Here is a 21,114-nt window from a genome sequence, read left to right on the forward strand (position 1 = left end):
GGACTGTTACTGCGTGTTTGAGTGTGGCATTGCGGAATATTATAATCGCTCTGAAAATAAATTAAGCATTTCCAAATAAAAACGAAAAATAATATTTTATTAAGAAATATAAATGTAAATAAAAACAGAGCAGAGCGTTAGTAAACCAACTGTTATTTTGAACCTGTTAAAAATAACTGTTATTTTAAAATAACAGAAACAGATTGTACCTGTTACCAGAAAATAACAGTTTGGCCCATCCCTACTCCGGTGAAACGCAGGAGAGAATTCAGTTAACAACTGGACAAAAAGAAAGTTACTAAAAACTGAGACTAGCAATATGGCCGACTTTTTTGCTTCACTTTTGAAACATAGCATCCTCGGTCCATGTTATAGAGGTCAGTGGCTCTCGAGCAGCTCCGAGAAGTACGAGGCTTCAAGCACCAGAGGCGTAAGGATATTGAATGGAAAGCAGCTAATAATGGGAGTTGGTTGTTTGGTGGACGAATAGTGGGGGAAATGTCAAAATAGTTTGTTGAAGTCAAACTGTCAATGTCAAAGCAAAGCGAGGGAAAAACTGGAAAAGTGCAACATTATTCACGTATCCTCTAATTTTTTCATGAGTCTTTCTTCTGTTGAAAATAATTTCTTCATCAGAGGAAGTTAATAAATCATCATCTGATGAATCTTCCAAAGGCATTGCAATCCGTTTTACCAATATTATGGTCCCAAGAAGACTAATGTCGCACATATTTATTCATATAATAATAATAGTCGCCGAAAATGAAAAAATGTTTAGGTTATGTTTACACTTCAGGTGTCATGACACCAGTCAGCACAGTCATCAGTTTTCCACCAAATCCGTTTCCCTATTCATCACATTTTTGCACAACATAAATGTTCAACACAAAAAAAACTTATGATTGACAGTCCACCAATGTTGAAATTCACCGCAAAAAGTTGATGAATTTAAAAACGCTACCCTCCCTATACATTTTTTGGGCATAAAGCGTTTACCGCCACCTCTTATCCTGGTGACGGTGCAAAATCATAGCCTACTGGATACGTTTACCTTTCCTTTGATTTTTTATCATTGAAAATTTTCACAACAAATTAAAACGCCAACAATAGGTACTTTCGATATTTTATTTTCAACCGTCTTTGATACAGTTCTGCTTTATTTTTATAAATATTATTCCTAAATGCTATCGTTCTCGTATCCTACCATTTAAAATTAAATTTTACCCCTTAATGTAAATGTGGTTAAATGAATTATTTTACCAATAATTACATCTCCAATTTTATTTTTAAGTGAACGAAAAATTAACATTAGATACTTATGTTTGAATTACCGTTGAAATTTTGCTTTTAATATTATCGGTCGAAGTTATGTTACTCAATATAATTTTGAAAATATTATGAATCTTATTAACATTTTTTACAAACTCTAAAAAACTCACACTTGCCACTTTCTGCTAAATTTTAGTATAAATCCAAAAATCCTTCCAATGTGCTGTTTTTTAATCCACATTTTTTTCCAAAGTAGGTACATATTGCGTAAGTGTAGGACTGCTTCCTGCCAAAATTTTGTGTGCCCCGGATTTTTCTAAACTCCACAAGCAAGAGGTTTCTCGCAACGTGGACGACATGTTCCTCCCTCCAGATTATTATCAAAGAGTTTGTCAAAAAAGTTATTGTTTTTGCAGTTCCCAAGTCTTCATCATTTAGGTTTGTTCTACCTGTTAGTTAAAATATATATTAGATTATTAACAACAATGTTATTAGAAATTACCACAGTTAACTAATAGCATGATAGTTGAATTAATCATGATTATGACGACTCAAAACTTGAGTTGCATAGGACATCTTTTGGATCTTATCTGCATGTCCGTAATTTTGTGGAGGGATATTAATTCGCCCCACGCTGAATCATAAAGATAAACCTTCACAATATGGTCCAATTTCACACTTAAAATTTCTTCGTTTACTTCCCAAACCAAATCTTTTGTTATCCGATAATTTCTAATTCCTTTAATAAGATGAGGTGTATCAAATAATGGTGTAATCTCTTGGTCTTGAAGTATTATTTTTCTTTCAATTTGTTGATTGTTTTCTATATAAATTTTGCTTGATTCTCTCAACAACAAATTTAGCAATCTTAGCAGCGGTACTACATTATTTGTGAACGTGACACAGCCTCATTTTGAATTACAAGATAGTGACATAAAGATTGACAATCCTTTGACTGATTTTTAGATTATTGAGATTACTTTGATCGTCGTCCGCGCCGATAATAACAAGTCGTGCCATTCCTAGATAAAGAAGAGAATAGATTGGCCACTCTCTCAGTTAAAACTGGTAACAAGTTTCAGCGCCATCTATAGTGGCCGAAAAAAAGTTTTACCGAGAGTCGGTAAAAAGTTGATTGGAGACCTGTAATCCTGCTAAGGCGGCAAAATTGAATCCTGTACTACGCACTGGTTCCAAAAAAATTGTAGGGTGGTAATTCAAAACAAGGTTAAAATGTTACAATATTTATTATAAAACAAGTAAGAATACAAAAATTGATATACGAACAAAGCGAATGCATAAAACAAGGCGTTTCTACATATACAATGGCCGGCAAAGAAAAAGCCATCATTTAAATGTCAGTGTCAAAAAAACATTAATTACACATTTGGATTTTGACGTAACACAAAAGTGATGTCTAGTTTTTATTGCCAGGCATTGTATGTATTTCAATTAGAAAAAAAGGGAAATGTTAAAAAACCGACATGTTTCTTTTCATGTTTGTCATAGTTTGAAAATGGCTTTTCAGAAATAGATTACAATTATTTGACGGTACGTCAGTTTATAAATAAATAATTCAATGACATTATTTGTTTAAAAATTATTTGATAGGTACTGTCAAGTAGACAATTAATTGACAAACATTTTAAAACCAAATTTACATTATGAAATATGTCATTTCCCGTTTTTTCAAATTCACCTACATTTTAAATAATAATAATAATAAATACCTACACATTTATACACAATTTTTAACAAATATACAGGAGAACGAAACAACAACAATTGACCATTTCTATCTCAACAATTAATGACACAGATTACTTCGGAAAAGGTATTTAAATTTACTTTTTTGTTATAATTTTCAGATTGTAGTGCAAGTATAAAAAAAAATAGCGTATAACATACGTTTTAAGACTTTTAAGGGTCTTTAAAGCACTTGCAACGTTAAAAGCGCATCATAATATACTATTATCGAATTATTGTGTGCTTAAAATGTACAAATCTGTACTGTTTGAGCAGATATTTTATACACTGATTTTCTTTGTTTTCCGTTTAAAATACGCCATGTTGAGGGTGTGAAAGAGTTTTACTTTTATTTATGTCTACTTATTGTCTACATGTTACGGACTTTTCGTTTCCTATACCTATGTTTTTATTCCATATTTTTTTTCGAATCATAAATTGCTGAACATTCAAATGTTATTGTATGAATGACAAATTGAAGTTTTACAAAATTTTTTTTTTTCGTTTATAACAAATTTTCTGGTAGATTCGCGCCTGACTATCACATAAAAACAGACCTACCTTTTATTTTTTCAGGTGTAACATATTTATATTCTTCCTGAGGGTGACTGAAGCAGTCTTCTGTCCCGGAAGATTCCTTAAAGCCTGAGAAACAAACATAATATAAATTTTTTGAATTTTTGGGAGTCAAACACACCTACGACCTATCTGGTAGATTTTTTTTTTACTGGGAAACGATAATGACTAGTAACACATAGATTTCCTCTTGCTATACAACAATAATGACTTTCATTTGCTATAAAAAGTTTTACTTTACTTATGACCTCTAAATGTAAAAAAAAAATACTATAATCATGTCAAATGTGATTCCAAATTAACAATTTTTGCAGCTTGATAAAGTTTACCATGTGTAGACTAGACGTTGCGAATTCGTCGTTATTGTTTCTCAGTAAAAAAGGGCCAAAAATAATTAATCAGGACAAACATGATAATACCTGGTGGATTTATTGTAGGTAGAGCATTCTTTAACAAACGTCCTCTTGCATCTTTGCAAATCGGTGAAAAATGTTTTTCGCACACAACAAAACTTTTACCGACATATTTTGGCTCCAAGCCTAGAAGTTTTGGATTTTGGATTCTTTCAATCCAAATTTTTTGAATTCGTATTTCTCTTGGTATGAAATATCTATAAATAAAATATAACAATAAAAGATTTTTCGAAAAACATTGATTGATTATTATCAAAGTTTAAAAATTTAACTTTTACAGCCTACCTGCGACTTGGAATACTTTCACATCCGGGTACACAACACGGCTTCATTTTTTTATAAATTGTCCAAAAGTATTTAAAAATTAAACACAAAAACACAAAATCAACTTTTTCCACTATCCACTAAATTGCGTCACGCGTTGTAACAATATTCTGGGAATTACTAGGAAAGTGCCTCGGATTGGGGATTTAACCAGGATGACCAACCATAGGAATTGCTAAATTGTGTTGGTAGTAGCAAACGTTTTAATTTTTTTCTGATCTGAGCGCCATCTGTAGTGGCCGAAAAATATTAAACTTGATTCAAGGTCGTCTATTAGAGTGCCCTACCCCTGGTGCCATTCGATGTGAAATGGCCACCAGAGGCACTTGGATCAGTTGGATCGCGAATGAATGGAAACTGTAATAACCACGGAAGGTTTACAACTAGAATAAATGTCAACCGTTAATTCGTCATTGATCATCAAAATAACAATAAATACAATACGAACTTCAATCATAATCGGTGCAAATCATTTTGTGATATTAATTTGTGTTCGCGAGAAACAGCTAGGTATAAAAAGGGTTTGAAACTCGAATAAGTATCAATTGTCATTGATTGTCAAAATAACAAATACAATAAGAACTTCAATGACAATAATGCAAATCATTTTGTGATATCAATTTGTATTCGCTAGAAACAGCTAGACATTTAAATTTAGACAATTTGAATAAATTTTTCCTTCTGTAATTTCTGTAATACTATTACAGTTTCCCATTATGCGCGAGGTGGTGACATCTACCGATATTTTGACTTTTTTCCGGACGCAGAGTTTTGAGCGATTGGCACGACTTGTTATTACGATCAGCGCAGACGACGCTTTGATTTTAAAGTTTTGACTTTTTAAAACATTTGCGCCCTCTTGCGGTGTGGTGAGGGTGCGCTAAACGATTTTCCAAAAATGTATTAGGGACTTTTCATTCTATAGTATTTTATTTTCTCTATGGGGAATTTTGAAAAACAGACATTTATCGAATGCGACAGGCCGGATAAGAGACGAGTCTCATATTAATCTAGGAGGCCGTGATTAACATGCTGCGCTACTAATATCTCAAATAACCTCAATTTTTATATGATGAGATTTTACACCCTATGTCAAAAGTGTACAATGTTGTCAGCTCTACTTTGGGTGTAAATTGCGGTGTTGTGGTTCTTTGATTAAAAAATAAACTACAGCGTGATCAACAATGACTGAGTCTGTTGGCAATGAAACAATTGAAAATACTGGTGATTTTTGTGTAGTAATAGGCACTGACCACGCACTGACCGGATTTTTTAACTTGAGATGACATTAAAAACATTCTTGGTTATGCAGGTTATGTTTATACTATTACAAAAATGAACCTTCGTTGGTAAATTTTAAATTTGCCAAATTTCATTGTTACCAACAGACTCAGTCATTCTTGATCACCCCGTATAATCTGTTTCAAAATCAAAAATCCACCACCTGTTGAATTATGTTGGCAGAAAAAAAGAAATCCCCAGAATAAGTTTCATTTTTCTGGGTTGGCCTAACCTTCCGCCAAAATTTGACCTTCAGTGTGTCACAAATATCAAATTATAAAAATGCCTTGAAAAACAAGGAATCTTTTAACTGCTAAATTAAAGCGAGCGTTCATTAAGTGCTGCAAGGAATTTAAAAAACACGATGAACTACGACCAAAACGGCTGTCAACAGTTTTATTTCATAACCCCACGTTTTTCTGACACTTTCAAACACACTAAAAACAAAAGTTAGTTAGAAACTTTTTGATTTCCCAAAATCATATTAACATGAAAATTGGTAGTTGACTATAACCGACTACTCCAAGTTCAAATGAAATATTTTCAAAATGGCGGCACTTCCGGAAATACCGGAAATCGATTCCATCTTTGTTTTTTTAAATAGAAAGGCCCCATTTTGACTTCACATTTCGATTCTACGTTAACTTTTGAGTTTAGTACGTCTTTTTGTCAATACTTATCTGTCATCGTTTTTGACCTATGTCATCTTTTTTGCAAAAAAGTGAGGTTGCAGGGCTTCATTAAAAAATTTATAATTCCTGAACCATCAGAAATAAATAATTTATTTTTACTTTACTGACTTGCCAAAGATTTGACCGCTTTTTTGCGCTATCAACGACATATTTTTAATGTTTCATACGCCTACTGCAATTTTTTAAAATTGATAATCAAAAAATGTCGAAAACTTCATTTTTTTAAGTGGCAACTACCATTTCTGATACTAGATATAAAAGTAAAATTAAATTTTAAGGCCACTTTAATTAACATTATGTATGCCTATTTGCAGCCGTTTAGGCGTAATTTCAATTTTTTGAATAAAATATTATTTTTCATAATCAATTGTTTTATTTGAATTTTTATTCAAAAATAGCATTGCAATAAATATTACATAACAACAAAACAATAAAAAATAAGCAAATTAACAAACAAATATTTTAATTGTTAGAAAATAAACGTTAACAAGGCGGTCTTAAGTTACAGGCCTGGACACTGGCTGTGTTGCCACATTCCCTGATAGGCCATTCCATGACCTACGGTGTTCCAAAAATTTTGAAACGAATTCGATATTTAAAATAAATTTTGACAAGTCCTGGGTCAAATTCGTCAAACTGAATTAAAAATGTTATTTAAGTGTTGCGTACAAAATTGCAACTCAAATTATGCGTCTTCTTCTTCAAATTACGTAGGTAGCTAAATACTTTTATTTAAGTTTCCATCAAATGAGGAAATGAAGCCAATTTCGAAATAGATTTTAAAAATCGAAGAGTGAAGAATTCGCAAAAATATATAAAGTATAGCCATATATAGTATGTGCTAAAGATTTTAGCGGAACAGTTATATTTATCAATGGGGACAAAATGAAGCGACTTGTGCCAAACGCGGTTCCAATAACTTCTAATTACGAAGAAATTACACTTTGGGAAGAAATAATCAAAATTAGTAATGACGACACAATCACCGGAGAAAATATTTTGGTTTTAAAAACGAATATTGAAATGAGACTGGGAAGCAAGTTACAAGAAATGGGATGGGATTTAGGCAAGGGGAGAACAAATTGTTATATTTAAGTTGCAAATGCCCACCTTGCGTTAGTTTATAACCAAACAGTTTCAACAGTCCGGAACACAGCAGAGCATCTGAAATTTTATCAGTACTGAGCACCGTTATTTTTCTGTCCCTAAGGTGGTTTTAAACTATATGTTACAATGCGATTACGCATTTTTGAACTGTCGTAAAATTAGAACACTCATATTTGACAAATGTAAATAGAATGACAGGTTTAGTGGATTTCGATTTTTTTCACTAAATGTTGGTGAAGCAATGTTGTCAGACTGTGGTAGGCCATTCCATAGCACACTGTCTTTGGTCAGTGTCATGGCCTGGTAAATGTAGATCGCCTTGACGTTAATCGTAACGTGCTGTATAGTTTGTTACCAAATCACAACATAGACCAAATATATATTTGGTCTATGATCACAGTTGGTATAAGTTAAGTTGGTAGAATTGTGTAGTGTTGTCTAGCCGACGAGTGTGTGTATATGTTTGTTTTACTGTTTACTGTTTTTCAAAATATATTTTCCGTTTATGATACCGCGGACCATTTTATTCAATCCCTATCATTAATGTAAATGAATTCATTGAAAATATATTTTTTTTAATTTGCTTATTTTTTATTAGTTCCTTGTTTTTTACTGTTTATTGCATGTAATTTTTGAATAAAAATTCAAATAAAACAATTGTTTGATAAAAAAAAAAACAATATTTTACTCAAAAAACCGAAATTACGCCAAAACGGCTGGGAATAGGCATACACAATGTTAATAAAAGTAGGCTTAGAATTAAATTTTACATTTATATTTAGTGTCACAAATGGTGGTTGCCATTTAAAAAAATGAAGTTTTTGACATTTTTTGATTAGCAATTTTGAAAAATTTCAGTAAGCGTATGAAATATTAAAAAAATTTCACTAATGGCGGAAAAGATCGGTCAGGTCTTTAGGAATTCAACTAAAAAAAATCTATTATTTATTTCAGATGGTTCAAGAGTTATAAATTTGTTAATGAAGCCCTGCAATCTCGCTTTTTTGCAAAAAAGATGACATAGGTCAAAAACGATGACAGATAAGTGTTGACAAAAAGACGCTCTAAACTCAAAATTTAACGTAGAATCGAAATGTGAGGTCAAAATGAGGCCTTTTCATTAAAAAAAAATAAAGATGGCGTCGATTTCCGGTATTTTCGGAAGTGCCACTATTTTGAAAATATTTCATTTGAACTTGGAGTAATCGATTATAGTCAACTACCAATTTTCATATTAATATGATTTGGGGAAATCAGAAAGTTTCTAATGAACGGGCTACGTGAATCAGCCTGTATATCTAACCTAATTTTATTTCGCTAAAATTTCATACGTTTCTTGTGTCATTTTTTTACGCTGGAAAAATGTTGCTAACAATTGAATTTCCATAGGTTGCTCTAAATATAAATTTATTTGAGGGGCCTTTACATCTGTCATTGCATTTTTCGTTCATATTTAGTATTTGAAAAGGTTTTCGAACCATGACAGAACCCATATGACACTAATACTAATTATCCATTATTTTTGTGATTTTAAATCCTTCTTTAAAAAAAAGCTATATTCTATCTCGTGATTCGGAAGTCACGTTAAGCCATTGGTCGGGGTCTATTGAGTTGGTCATCATGCCCCTCATAGATTTGTAAACCAGTCCTATACTGTGAAACAACATTTTTTATTAAATGATACTTTGTTGAGAGAGGTATTTTTCTGTCACAACTTGACATTCATTAGGATGACGTTAAAAACTATCTATGTTTTATGTGCATTATGATAATGTAATAGGGATCGAAATTGCTTTGTGAATTGTTTTTTGGAATTAGGTTGCATTTTTACCTGGTCAGGCTCGTCATCTTACGTGAATACTCCTGTATCAGGTGATTCACGTAACCCGTTCGTTAGAAATTTTTTTGTTTGACACTGTCAGAATTTGAGAATTTTCGCTTATGTGAACGGATTTTGATAAATGTCACAACTTGTCAAAACGAAACGTCAAGCTAATTTTAAAGATTTAAGCGATTTGGAGTTTCACTCGATTCACTCGCGTTTTAAAATGGCCCACGCGTGCCAAAAAAGGCCCAATTTACACACAAACTCGTCAAATAAACTACTATTCTGATTTCCCAAAATCGTATTAAAATGAAAATTGGTAACATGGTAACCAATTATAACCGACCGCTCCAAGTTCAAATAAAATATTTTCAAAATGGCGACGCTTCCGGAAATACCGGAAATCGACGCCATCTTTGTTTTTTTAAATACGGGGTGATCAAATAGGACTGTTTAAGTTGGTAACACTGAATTGTATTTTAAATTGTATAACAGGAGTAACTTTCGGTTGTTGATGGCTTGTCGTTGTTAATGCTATACCTACATCAGCTATTTGTCAAATAAACCAACAAAACATACCCGGTTGCAGTGTTATAAATAACCGAAATATAAAATTTTCTTAATTGTACTGCCAACTTAAACAGTCCTTTTTGATCACCCGGTAGAAAGGCCCTATTTTGATTTCATATTTGAATTCTACCTACCTTAAATTTTGAGTTTCGAACGTCCTTCTGTTAACACTTATCTGTTATCGTCTTTGACCTATGTAAATTTTTCCGCAAAACAGCGGGGTTGCAGGGCTTCATTGAAAAATTTATAACTCCTGAATTTTTGGAAATATGTAAATAATTGTTTTTTTTTTTACTGAATGCCTAAAGATTTGGCCGATCCTTTCCATTATTAGCGACATTTTATTTATGTTTCATACGCCTACTGCAATTTTTCAAAATTGATAATTAAAAAATGTCATTTCTCATACTAGATATAAATGTAAAATTTAATTTTAAGGCCACTTTTATTAACATTGTGTATGCCTATTTCCAGCCGTTTTGGCGTAATTTAAATTTTTTGAATAAAATATTCTTTTTTTTTATAAAGCAATTTTTATTTAAATTTGTATTCAAAAAGAGCATTGCAATAAATAATAGATGCAATGTTGCAAATGACAAGTGGTTTTTTGCAACTTGAGTCAACTATACACAGGCTGTCTCAGCCAAAACTTTCAAGCCTAATATCTCGGTTATTTGCCAACGGATTTTTATGAAATTTAAAATACAGATATTTTAAACGCTGAAGGTTCAATTAGTAATAATACCGTGTGAGCAACAATTACTGTTTGAGTTGGTAATAAATTCTGGTGACTTTTGGTGACTTTTATGTCATCAATAATGTCAAAGACCTTCCTATTCCTACTCCCTAAACGATGAATGACGTTGAAAATAATTGGTACAGTAGCGGAATTAAAATTTCGGGCAGTATTTTTCTGTCACTTCAACAAAATCTCTGTAAACCATCTTTTAGTGTCATGATGATTGTTGATTGACATTCAAAAATTAAACTTTTCTGTGTCAGTCACGCTGACATTTTTTGAATATTGAGTTAATTGCACTGAGTGTAATTAAATAATCGCTTTGATATGTTGCCTACCCGTTATTATGCCACAAATCACAATTTTTTGAATGCAAATACACGGGGTCATTATAAATGTTTGTAACAACTAGTGGGCGTAGCGGCGCAGCTAAAGCATAGCGCACGGCCACCTACGATGGGACAATCATTTATAATGACCCTGTATAAGTCAAAAAGACAAAAACATGACAAGAGTAAAAAGTGAGGTTAGGTTAGGTCAGGTCAGGTAAAGGTTGTTTTAGAGTTTGTTATGACATTGACAATACTGCCCGAAATTTTATTTCCGCAACTGTACCTTACATAACAATTTTTTTGAGAAAAGGAAAAATTTTACTTCAAAAAATTTAATTTTTAATAATGTAATTTTTTTTTATAGAATTATTTAAAATCGAAGGTTTATTTTAAAAGACCAAACAATTTACGGCAGAAAATTCGCGGTGAAAAGGAACAAATCAGCCCTGACATTGTTGAGAGCAGTGTTTACACTCATGTCGGTGAGTGCTAAATGGTTGGCGGGGACAGAGCGGGGAGCAATTTCAACATTTGCGTTAAATTTTATTGATAATCTTAATTGTGTGTTTGTTTTTGTTTGAGGTCAATTATAATGTTTACATTAAAAATTAAAATAAATATTTGAAGTACAATTTGTCATTTTCTCAAAAAAACTGTTATGTATGGTACAGTCACGGCCACGGAATTTCGTCAGTCGTTGTCATTCAAATGACATAGCTGTAAAACAGAAAACAGGTTTTATATACAGGATTATTCTAAATGATTGTAGTCCAAGTAGGCGTAAAAACTGAATGTAAAATTTATGGCTGCCGCTCCATATAAAAAACATCAAAATAATGTGAATAAGTGAGTACATACCTTTCACACACAGGAGTTGAATTGGGTGCAAAACAATTCAATATTTTTGGATTCAATCGTTAATTTAAAAAAAATGAACAAAATTCTCATCACCGTTCTTTTCACCTAGCGACAAAAATTGATAGTTCACTGAAAGCGACAAAAATTTCATAACATGGGCACGGCTTGCTTCGACTACAATCATTTATAATAACCCCCACATTGGAATTTTTGACATGGATGTCAATTTGTCAATCAAAAACGTTACTGGTAGCATTTTGATTTTTAATGTGCGTGACAGAATTTCTGTCACAAACGTTTTGAATGTCAGTCATAATGATAATAAAACTTAGGCTACACAAGTTTTTTCAAATTGACAGTAAAATAACTGACGAAATTCCGTGGCCGTAACTGTACCACATTTTTTCATTCATCATTTGGGTCCTGGGAGGGTCTATCAGAAAGAGAAAAAAAAGTGGGGGTTGTCATTTTAAAAAAGTGGTGATAACGGTCATTGCCCAAAAACCAATGACGTTATTTAAACAAATTGCACGTCACAGGATGGTACTTTTAGAAATAAAATCGACCATCACATAATGTTATTATTATTATTATTGAAGGCTAACAGGCTAGACGCCCAATTACAAGCTCTGCTAAAAAGAGAGCGACGCACAATGCACAAAACACAATCACAACGCAAGAACCATTACACACAGAGCGTGCTATTATGAATTTTGTTCCAAACTTTATGTTCACACTGTTTCGATAGTTTTATAGAATCCTAATACTCTAGCGGAAACTTATTAGATTACATACCTACTTTTATGAATTATTACATTACATTAGAACATGAATATACCTATATCTGTTAAACCCGGTTTGTTGAAGGTCTGTAATTATAAATCCTAAAATCAGAGGTGTTATTTTCAATGACTGCGCAAATTAAAATACCTAAAAAATGCCAACAATTAAATTAAACATTAAAGTAAATATAAACTTTAATGTTCCACCACATTATATTTAAAACATTATTGATATCTTAAATTTTCAGTACTTTGTCTTTGATTTTCATAGTTTTATTCATAACAATCATAACTGTTCATTTGTGGAATATTCTCAAGATTCAACATTTAAACAAAATAACATAATGTAATATGTAGTTGACTCAAGTTGCAAAAAAACACTTGTCTTTGCAACAGCATTTTTTCAATATTTTTAAACCAAATAAAGGCACAAAGGGACCAGAATATCATAGTTTGGATGAATATTTTCCATGTAAGTAAGTATTTTCAAATTACTAATGGCATAAAAGTGTTGTTGCAATGCAAAGTGGTTTTTTGCAACTTGAGTCAACTTTATATAGTAGTTTTTTTGGAATGAGTGGGCCATGACTGCCAAAAAAAGCCCAATTTACACAAGAACGAGTTGAATACAACGTTTTGTTGGTCGACGAGCTCCTTAAAGGCTCCAAATTGCTTAAAATCTTTCAAATTAGCTTGACGTTTTGTTTTGACAAATTCTGACAGTGTCGAACAAAAAATAATAATTATGCTCTATGTCAAAGAGTCAATTTGACCGCGCCTTTTTTTAAACTTGTGCCGGACTTGGTCGGCGCACTTTTTCAGGCATGCGCATAGTAGATTAGATGTCAGACTAACTGACAAACGTTAATTTAGTTCAATGGATTGTCCCCGTGTTGTTTAGTTGGATTTGATGTTGTGCAAAAATGTGGTTGTCAAACAAAACATGGACTTTCAATATTAGGATATTTCACACAACAAATCATGACCGAGTCATTTGAGGAGTGAGTACAATATTTAACCCTCAATTATGGGGATGGGCTATGGGGATGTTAAGTCGGCCATCATTTTCTCACGAATCATATTTATAAAGAATAGGAGTTAATTGTTCATTAACTGGACAAATTAAGTGAAGTAATTGAGGTCTGGTTTTTAAATTTCACACTGCCTTATCTGTTGATGTCATAACTTATACATGATCATTCATTGTGAAGTAATCAATGGTTCCATTCATACTTACACTGTTCATGAATGTTTACTTGGGATACGTTGTATCGGGTACGTTCACTTGGCAATTTATTTTTGTAATAGTTTTCTGCACCTACACAGTTTTTACAAAAACTAATGAATGAAAGGTTGCATTCGCATTGCGTTGAGAGATATTGGCCCTATGCAATCTTACGTATACCAACTTCCTGCCTAGTGGTCCGAATTTATCTTCGAGTATTGTTAAAAATTTAATTTCCCAACTGCATTAACTGCTTATAATCAGTTCGTACAATTAATTTTTACAGTTATTTATTTCTCACAACACGAAAATGTTGTAATACAACCGTGATATAACGTTCAGTTTTGTTTCCAATTCCATGAATGAAAATACTACTACAGAACCAAAATAGTAAGTGGTGTTTTATCTTATCTCTATTTATTTACTTTTAATTATTGCATGAGACTACGTTGAGCACGTTTAAAAATTATAATTCATAGTTAAATGATACACGAACGTTTTGATTTTTGGACAGTTTTTGATTCATATCTATTAGTTGACTAGAATTCGTTTTTATGCCTAACTAGACTATTTCTTTTTTTCCAAACAGTTGCGACCCTTGAAAACTAGGACACTTGACCAAATCCAAGATTTTGGTGTTGTAAGTTTGTACTTAACTTGAAGTTTCAAAAATGTCACCTAAACAATACAAATCAGTGCCGTAGAATACCAAATTTACAGCCCTTTCACAATGGCGTTAACGTTACGTCGATGTTAAAACGTTAATGTTAACGTTAGATCTAATTAAACCCGGTACAGGTTGCAAAGACACACTTTTCATTTGCAACAGGGCTTTTATGGCATTAGTCATTTGAAATTACTTTAAAACTGTACTTATATTGAAAATATTCAACCCAAACTATGATTTTCTGGTCTCTTTGTGCCTTTATTTGGTTCAGAAATATGAAAAAAATGCTGTTGCAAATGACAAGTGTGTCTTTGCAACCTGTACAGAGTTTACATGTATTTCAGTACTTTTTATAAATTATTTCCGTTGGCTAATGTTAGAATGTAACGTTAAGAATCCAGAACATTTCTAGAACTAACGTTAACGCTAACAATATCATGCAACATTGATTTTCATCATAACGTCATTGTGAACGGTCCACATGTAATTTTGAATTTCTAGATCTAACGTTAACATTAACGTTTTAACATCGACGTAACGTTAACGCCATTGTGTATGGGCCTTTACTGTAAGAAAAAAAACTTCTTTGCACTATGGACGTTATATCGAGCGATCAAATTAATTTGTAATCGAGTCATTCATGGATTTGAAACCGTATGTCTTTTGCGATTGATGTCTATAGTTGACTGAAGTTGCAAAAAACCACTTGTCATTTGCAACAGCATTTTTTCAATATTTTTAAATCAAATCAAGGCACAAAAAGGCCAGGAAATCATAGTTTGGATTGAATATTTTCCATATAAGTACAGTTTTAAAGTAATTTCAAATGACTAATGCCATAAAAGTGCTGTTGCAAATGCAAAATGGTTTTTTGCAACAGCATTTTAAAAATATTTTGAATTAAATAAAGGCACAAGGGGACCAGAAAATCATAGTTTGGATTGAATATTTTCCATATAAGTACAGTTTTAAAGTAATTTCAAATGACTAATGCCATAAAATTGCTGTTGCAAAGGCAAAGTGGTTTTTTGCAACTTGAGTCAACTATAATCTGTGTTTCAAGCTGTGTTTATTGCAGCGTGGAGTTTAAGTAACGACATACGATTTCGGATTCATGGATAACTCGATAATAAATTAATTTGATGGCTCTTTACCTGTCCCCCAACCTAGCAAATTTTTTGAAGTTTGAAGAATTGCGGCACCTTAAAAGTTGTACTGATATTCTAACGGTATTTCAGGGCGTCGGATCTCTCTAGTTGGAGCCGGGGGATCCTAAACAGGCAAAGTACTTGCTTACGTAAAGACAACGGGTTATTCGGAACACGGGAACCACGAACGTAATTTCCGTAAGAGTGTCACTTAACCTAAGATTTAGTTAACTAAGTTTACTTAAACTACTGTTACGTAATCTCGAGTTAAAGTAAACTAGAGCTAACTTAAGCTAGGGTTACTTAAACTATCCGAGAGCTACTTGAGCCAACGGATGCGGTTAGTGGCGGTTAATGCCGAGCGGCGGAAAGGGAACGGTACCTCGGTTAATGCCAAGCGGCAAAACGGGGGCTGGGGGTTAATCCTCCAATTTCGGGACGAGTAGGTATCGCTGGTTAATGCTTAGAGGGAGCGAGTTCTCCGATAGATACCTAAGAGTACTTTCTGAACAGTGTTGCAGCGGAAGAAAACCATAAAGTAATAGTTACTCCTAGAAAGGGTACTAAATAAGAAAAAAGAATACTCTACTTTTTGTTATCACCAAACATTGAGGCTATTTAAGAACTAAGGTAATAATAGTATATTATGATACAAGTTTATAAGGAAGCCTTTAAAGCACGCGTGACGAGTTTAAGAGCACGAGGCGTAGCGTGTATCATACGCTATTTTTTATTATACCTGCATTACAATTTGAAAATTATAACAAAAAAAAAGGAAATCGAAATACCTTTTCCGAAGTAATCTATGTCCATTAATCGTTGATACAGAAATGGTCAATTGTTGTTGTTTCGTTGCTATTATAAATTGTGTATAAATGTCTATTTATCATTGTTCAAAATATAGGTGAATTTGTTGTTACCTTAAAGCTTTAGAGTTTTAAGGGCCCTTTTTCGCACGCATTTTAGTGTCAAAAACAGGGATTATGAGTCAGGTATAATAATGGTATATTGTAAGCCTAGGCGGTAAAGTGACATTTTTCCAGGCTGAAAGAAGAAATGTACAGGCGAGCTTTAGCGAGCCTGGACACTTCTTGAAGCCTGGAAAAATCACTTTACCGCCAAGGTTTACACATTATTTTTCTTCCTACACAACATGACTGCAATAATTTTATACTGAAGCTGATATTTGCCTCTTGATTTTTCCGGTAGCAAATTAAGCGAAACGTCGTGCGCTTTGTCTTGCATTTCAGGCGGCGTACAATACTCTATCTCTTCATCACTTGGATCTTCCACATGTTCCATTATTGTAGATTTAAAATTTAAATCAAATAAATACAAATATTTTTATACAAACAAAATTTGTTTTGTCTGTCAACAAACTGTCAACAATAACCATTTGATATAATAACAAAACAAACAGTCCGAAACGCAGCGGCACCTACACACAGTTGGATATAACTTTGTGTAGAAATCTATATCTGTCGGTAATTTTAAAATAAAAATTTACTTATATTAGATTTTATTAAGCAGGTTATTTTATAAAAAGAATACAGCTTTTGTTTGAACCAAAAAAGTTACCTAAAATTGTAAAAATCTTTTTTTTTTTTTTTAAATTTAATTTAACATTAAGGTTCTCTTAAGGTACTATATCTTTAGAAGGTAGCGCCATTCCGCTCCACAATTTTTTGCTTGGAAATTAAAAGAGAGGACATTATTGGTAAATCCCGTAAGTGTGACAAAGATAGAAGTATAGACAATTTTAAGGGATGTTTGTATCGAGTCAGACAGATTCTATCTTTGTCACACTCACAGGATTTATCGATAATGCCATCTCTTTTAATTTCCAGTCAAAACATTGTGGAGCGGAATGGCGCTACCTTCTAAAGATATAGTACCTTAGGTTCTCTATTATTGCAGCGCCCTCTATTGGAAAAAAAAATTACTGCCTAGCTATTTGTGTTTTTTTTTTTTGCAAGGCTAGCCGTAGAAACACCTACTTTCTCGTCCCAATGGAGACGGTAAAATTCAGCTTTACCATAGTGTAGGAAGAAATAGTATATTGTAGACCTAGGCGGTAAAGTGACATTTTTCCAGGCTGAAAGAAGAAATGTACAGGCGAGCTTTAGCGAGCCTGGACACTTCTTGAAGCCTGGAAAAATCACTTTGCCGCCAAGGTTTACACATTATTTTTCTTCCTACACAACATGACTGCAATAATTTTTGTCTGTCAACAAACTGTCAACAATAACCATTTGATTTAATAACAAAACAAACAGTCCGAAACGCAGCGGCAGCTACACACAGTTAGATATAACTTTCTGTAGAAATCTATATCTGTTGGTAATTTTAAAATAAAAATTTACTTATATTAGATTTTATTAAGCAGGTTATTTTATAAAAAGAATACGGCTTTTGTTTGAACCAAAAAAGTTACCTAAAATCGTAAAAATCTTTTTTTTTGTAAATATTATTGCAGCGCCCTCTATTGAAAAAAGTAAAAAAAAATTTTACTGCCTAGCCATTTGTGTTTTTTTTTGCAAGGCTAGCCGTAGAAACACCTACTTTCTCGTCCCTATGGAGACGGTAAAATTCAACTTTACCATAGTGTAGGAAGAAAAAATATTTGAAGGCCATAATATAATGTATTTTTATTAAATAATAACAAAAAATAAATTGTATTTTATGTATTAGGGTATAAAGAAATAGGATGAACGGTAAATAAACAATGCGTACCCCTTCTTACCAGTCATAGTGACGCGCAGTTCAAAAAGATTCTGAGATTTTAATTCAAAATACTAAAATGATCACCGCAGTACCATGTTCAAATCAATGCTCAAATAGTATATTATGCACCGAGGGAGTGAAGTGGATGATTTTTACCCGAGGTGCAGTTTGTAGCCCAAGGGCGTAACGACTCACCGATTTTAATAGAAAAAAGCCGAAAATTTGTAAATTATCACTAACTGTCAAGCTAAATTTAAATGTCATGTTGACAGTTAAAAATAATTTTTAACCTTTCTGCTTTTTTCAATTAAAATTTTTGGATCTTGCAAATGTGTAATAGTATCTGCACCTCGGAACTGCATGATTGTTACCGTCGCCGTCAGTGTTTTGTAGGACCCTCGGGCTTCGCCTTTGGGCTAGAAACTGCACCTCGAGTAAAAAAACAAATTAATTCGAAATAAATATGGATCATAAAAGGTTGAATTGGCTATGGTTTTTTGCCCAAGGGGAAAAAAGATGACTAAAAGCTTGAGTTGGCTGTGGTTTTTTGCCCAAAGGGAAAAAAGACCCGGTTTACTCCATGCAATCAGGGAGTAAAATTGCTCATTATTATACAGGTCGTGCAAAAAAGTACTAAAGGTACTAAAATAGTTGCGAAGGCTGGCTGTGGAAACACTGCTGATCCAGAGTAGAAAGCAGCTGCGCGGTTGTCACGGGGTGCATCATTACAAGATTAATGATTGTTGAAAACTACTGTCATATCACAAATTTTTAAATTTTCATAGATTATGTCAATAGTCAATGTTCTAGTTTTCAAGGGCCGCTAAAGTACATACCTGTCTACTAATTAAAGTGTAAAATATAATTTTGTCACTTTATGATATCAGCGTTAACATCGGAAATACTATCTCGTCCATTTAGTGTAGAAGAGATGCAAGAAGTAGGTAAAACACTGAAGAACAGAAAAGCTGCGGGTTTTGACGGCATCTATCCTGAATTCATAAAACACCTGGGACCAATAGGTTTAAACTGGCTTAGGTCTTTTTTTAATGACATACTTTCAACAGGTAAAATACCAACTGAATTCAAGAAAGCAAAAGTTATTGCCATACTAAAACCCAATAGAGCAAGCAGGTTTTAGACCAAACAGAAATTGCTGTGACCAGGTGCCGGCCCTAACATCTTATATCGAATCTGGCTTTCAAAAACGTCTAAAGACGAGTTGTTTTTGTTGATCTCACCGCAGCCTACGACACCGTCTGGAAAGATGGACTAATACATAAATTGTATAATGTAATACCTTGTGGAAAAATGGTCTCACTCTTAGAAGATATGTTGTCTAACCGTCAATTCAGGGTTTTCGTTGAAGACAAAAGCAGTAAATTTCGATTTCTCAACAATGGTTTACCTCAAGGCTCAGTATTGTCACCAATCTTATTTAATTTATATACAAGTGATTTACCCCCAACAAATTCCCGAAAATTCATTTATGCTGACGACCTAGCAATGGCTTACCAACATCAGAATTTTGAAAATGTAGAGAACCAACTGTCAGAAGATTTAATACCTTTGAATAAATATTTCACAAAATGGCGACTTTGCCCAAATCCTCAAAAGTCAGAAGTTTGCTGTTTCCATCTCGTAAACAACCAGAAAAATAGAAAACTGAAAGTAGTCTTTAACGAAACTACAATTAAGCATAATTATTCTCCGACATATCTAGGAGTAACTCTTGATTCATCTCTAACCTTCAAATTACACATCGAAAAGTTACGACAGAAACTGAAAACGAGAAACAACATTATACATAAACTCGCAGGCACAAGTTGGGGAGCGAATGCACACACTTTACGTATCACAGGACTAGCTATAGCATATTCAACGGCAGAATATTGTTGCCCTGTCTGGAAGAACAGTGCACACGTGAACAAAATAGATGCTCAATTGAATACCACACTTCGAATAATAACGGGTACTTTAAAATCTACTCCAACACCATGGCTACATGTCTTAGCGCACATTATTCCGTACGATATTAGAAGAAAATACGTAACAAAACGAATTTGGGATAAATTTCAAAATTCACCGAACATGTACTCCATAACACAAGACATGGCAAATTTACCACCCTTTAGATTAAAATCGCGTAAACCACTTTGGAAAGAAGAATTTCTCACGGAACCATTTTCCAAATCTGACTATTGGAAAGCAGCCTGGCAAGATGTAGATATTTTCAATAAAAATCTAATTGAGGATCCTACAAAACAAATTCCGGGATTTGACCTACCTAGGAAAATCTGGTGTAAATTAAATCGTTTTAGAACCGGCCATGGCAAATGCAATAATATGCTGTTTCACTGGAACATTCGTGAAAACCCTTCTTGTGAATGCGGTGCAGAAAAAGAAACCATCCAACACATTGTGGAAGAATGTCTCCTTACTAAATTCCAGCAAGGTTTCTCCAAACTCCATCTACTTACCGAAGACGCCCTAAATTGGCTACAACAAATTAAAAACATATAATTTACCATAATTATTTTATGAATTTCGAATTTTAATTGTAATTTTCTTCATACGAATATATATACAGGGTGGTCCCGATATAACCTGCCAAAAAAATTCTGAGTCATTAGAAGGATCTAACTAGTCCAAAAAACCCCCCTTCGTTAGGTCCAAAATAATGGGGATAAATTAACCCCTATCCACACCCATTCGACGCTGCTGACCACAAAAATACGTACCTACTCAGGAATTAATTGTTGGTGTTTGTAAGGATGACAGTATCTAAGCAACATAGGTACACCTGTATCGTTTATGACAAATCTCAAATCTGACA

General features: G+C 33.2%; 1 protein-coding gene and 2 long non-coding RNA genes across 3 annotated transcripts in view; 1 reads left to right on the forward strand and 2 right to left on the reverse strand.

Annotated features, from left to right (window-relative positions):
- Positions 1-1,111: 1,111 nt before the first annotated feature.
- On the reverse strand, positions 1,112-2,286 carry LOC138125637 (uncharacterized). Its single transcript, XR_011157501.1, has 2 exons — positions 1,772-2,286; positions 1,112-1,718 (listed from the first exon to the last, which is right to left on the reverse strand). It is a non-coding gene; the product is annotated as an uncharacterized lncRNA (long non-coding RNA).
- A 211-nt stretch (positions 2,287-2,497) lies between these two features.
- On the reverse strand, positions 2,498-4,618 carry LOC138125643 (uncharacterized). Its single transcript, XR_011157502.1, has 3 exons — positions 4,290-4,618; positions 4,011-4,201; positions 2,498-3,660 (listed from the first exon to the last, which is right to left on the reverse strand). It is a non-coding gene; the product is annotated as an uncharacterized lncRNA (long non-coding RNA).
- Positions 4,619-13,348: 8,730 nt separating this feature from the next.
- Positions 13,349-21,114, forward strand: part of Spred (Sprouty-related protein with EVH-1 domain) — a 57,775-nt gene continuing 50,009 nt past the window's right edge. Inside the window, exon 1 of the mRNA XM_069062145.1 lies at positions 13,349-13,515. Within this exon, the coding sequence (XP_068918246.1) occupies positions 13,496-13,515 (20 nt within the window). The 5' untranslated portion in view covers positions 13,349-13,495. The remainder of the gene's footprint in view (positions 13,516-21,114) is intronic.

The sequence above is a fragment of the Tenebrio molitor genome, chromosome 1 (assembly GCF_963966145.1).
Source record: "Tenebrio molitor chromosome 1, icTenMoli1.1, whole genome shotgun sequence".
NCBI classification, from domain to species: domain Eukaryota; kingdom Metazoa; phylum Arthropoda; class Insecta; order Coleoptera; family Tenebrionidae; genus Tenebrio; species Tenebrio molitor.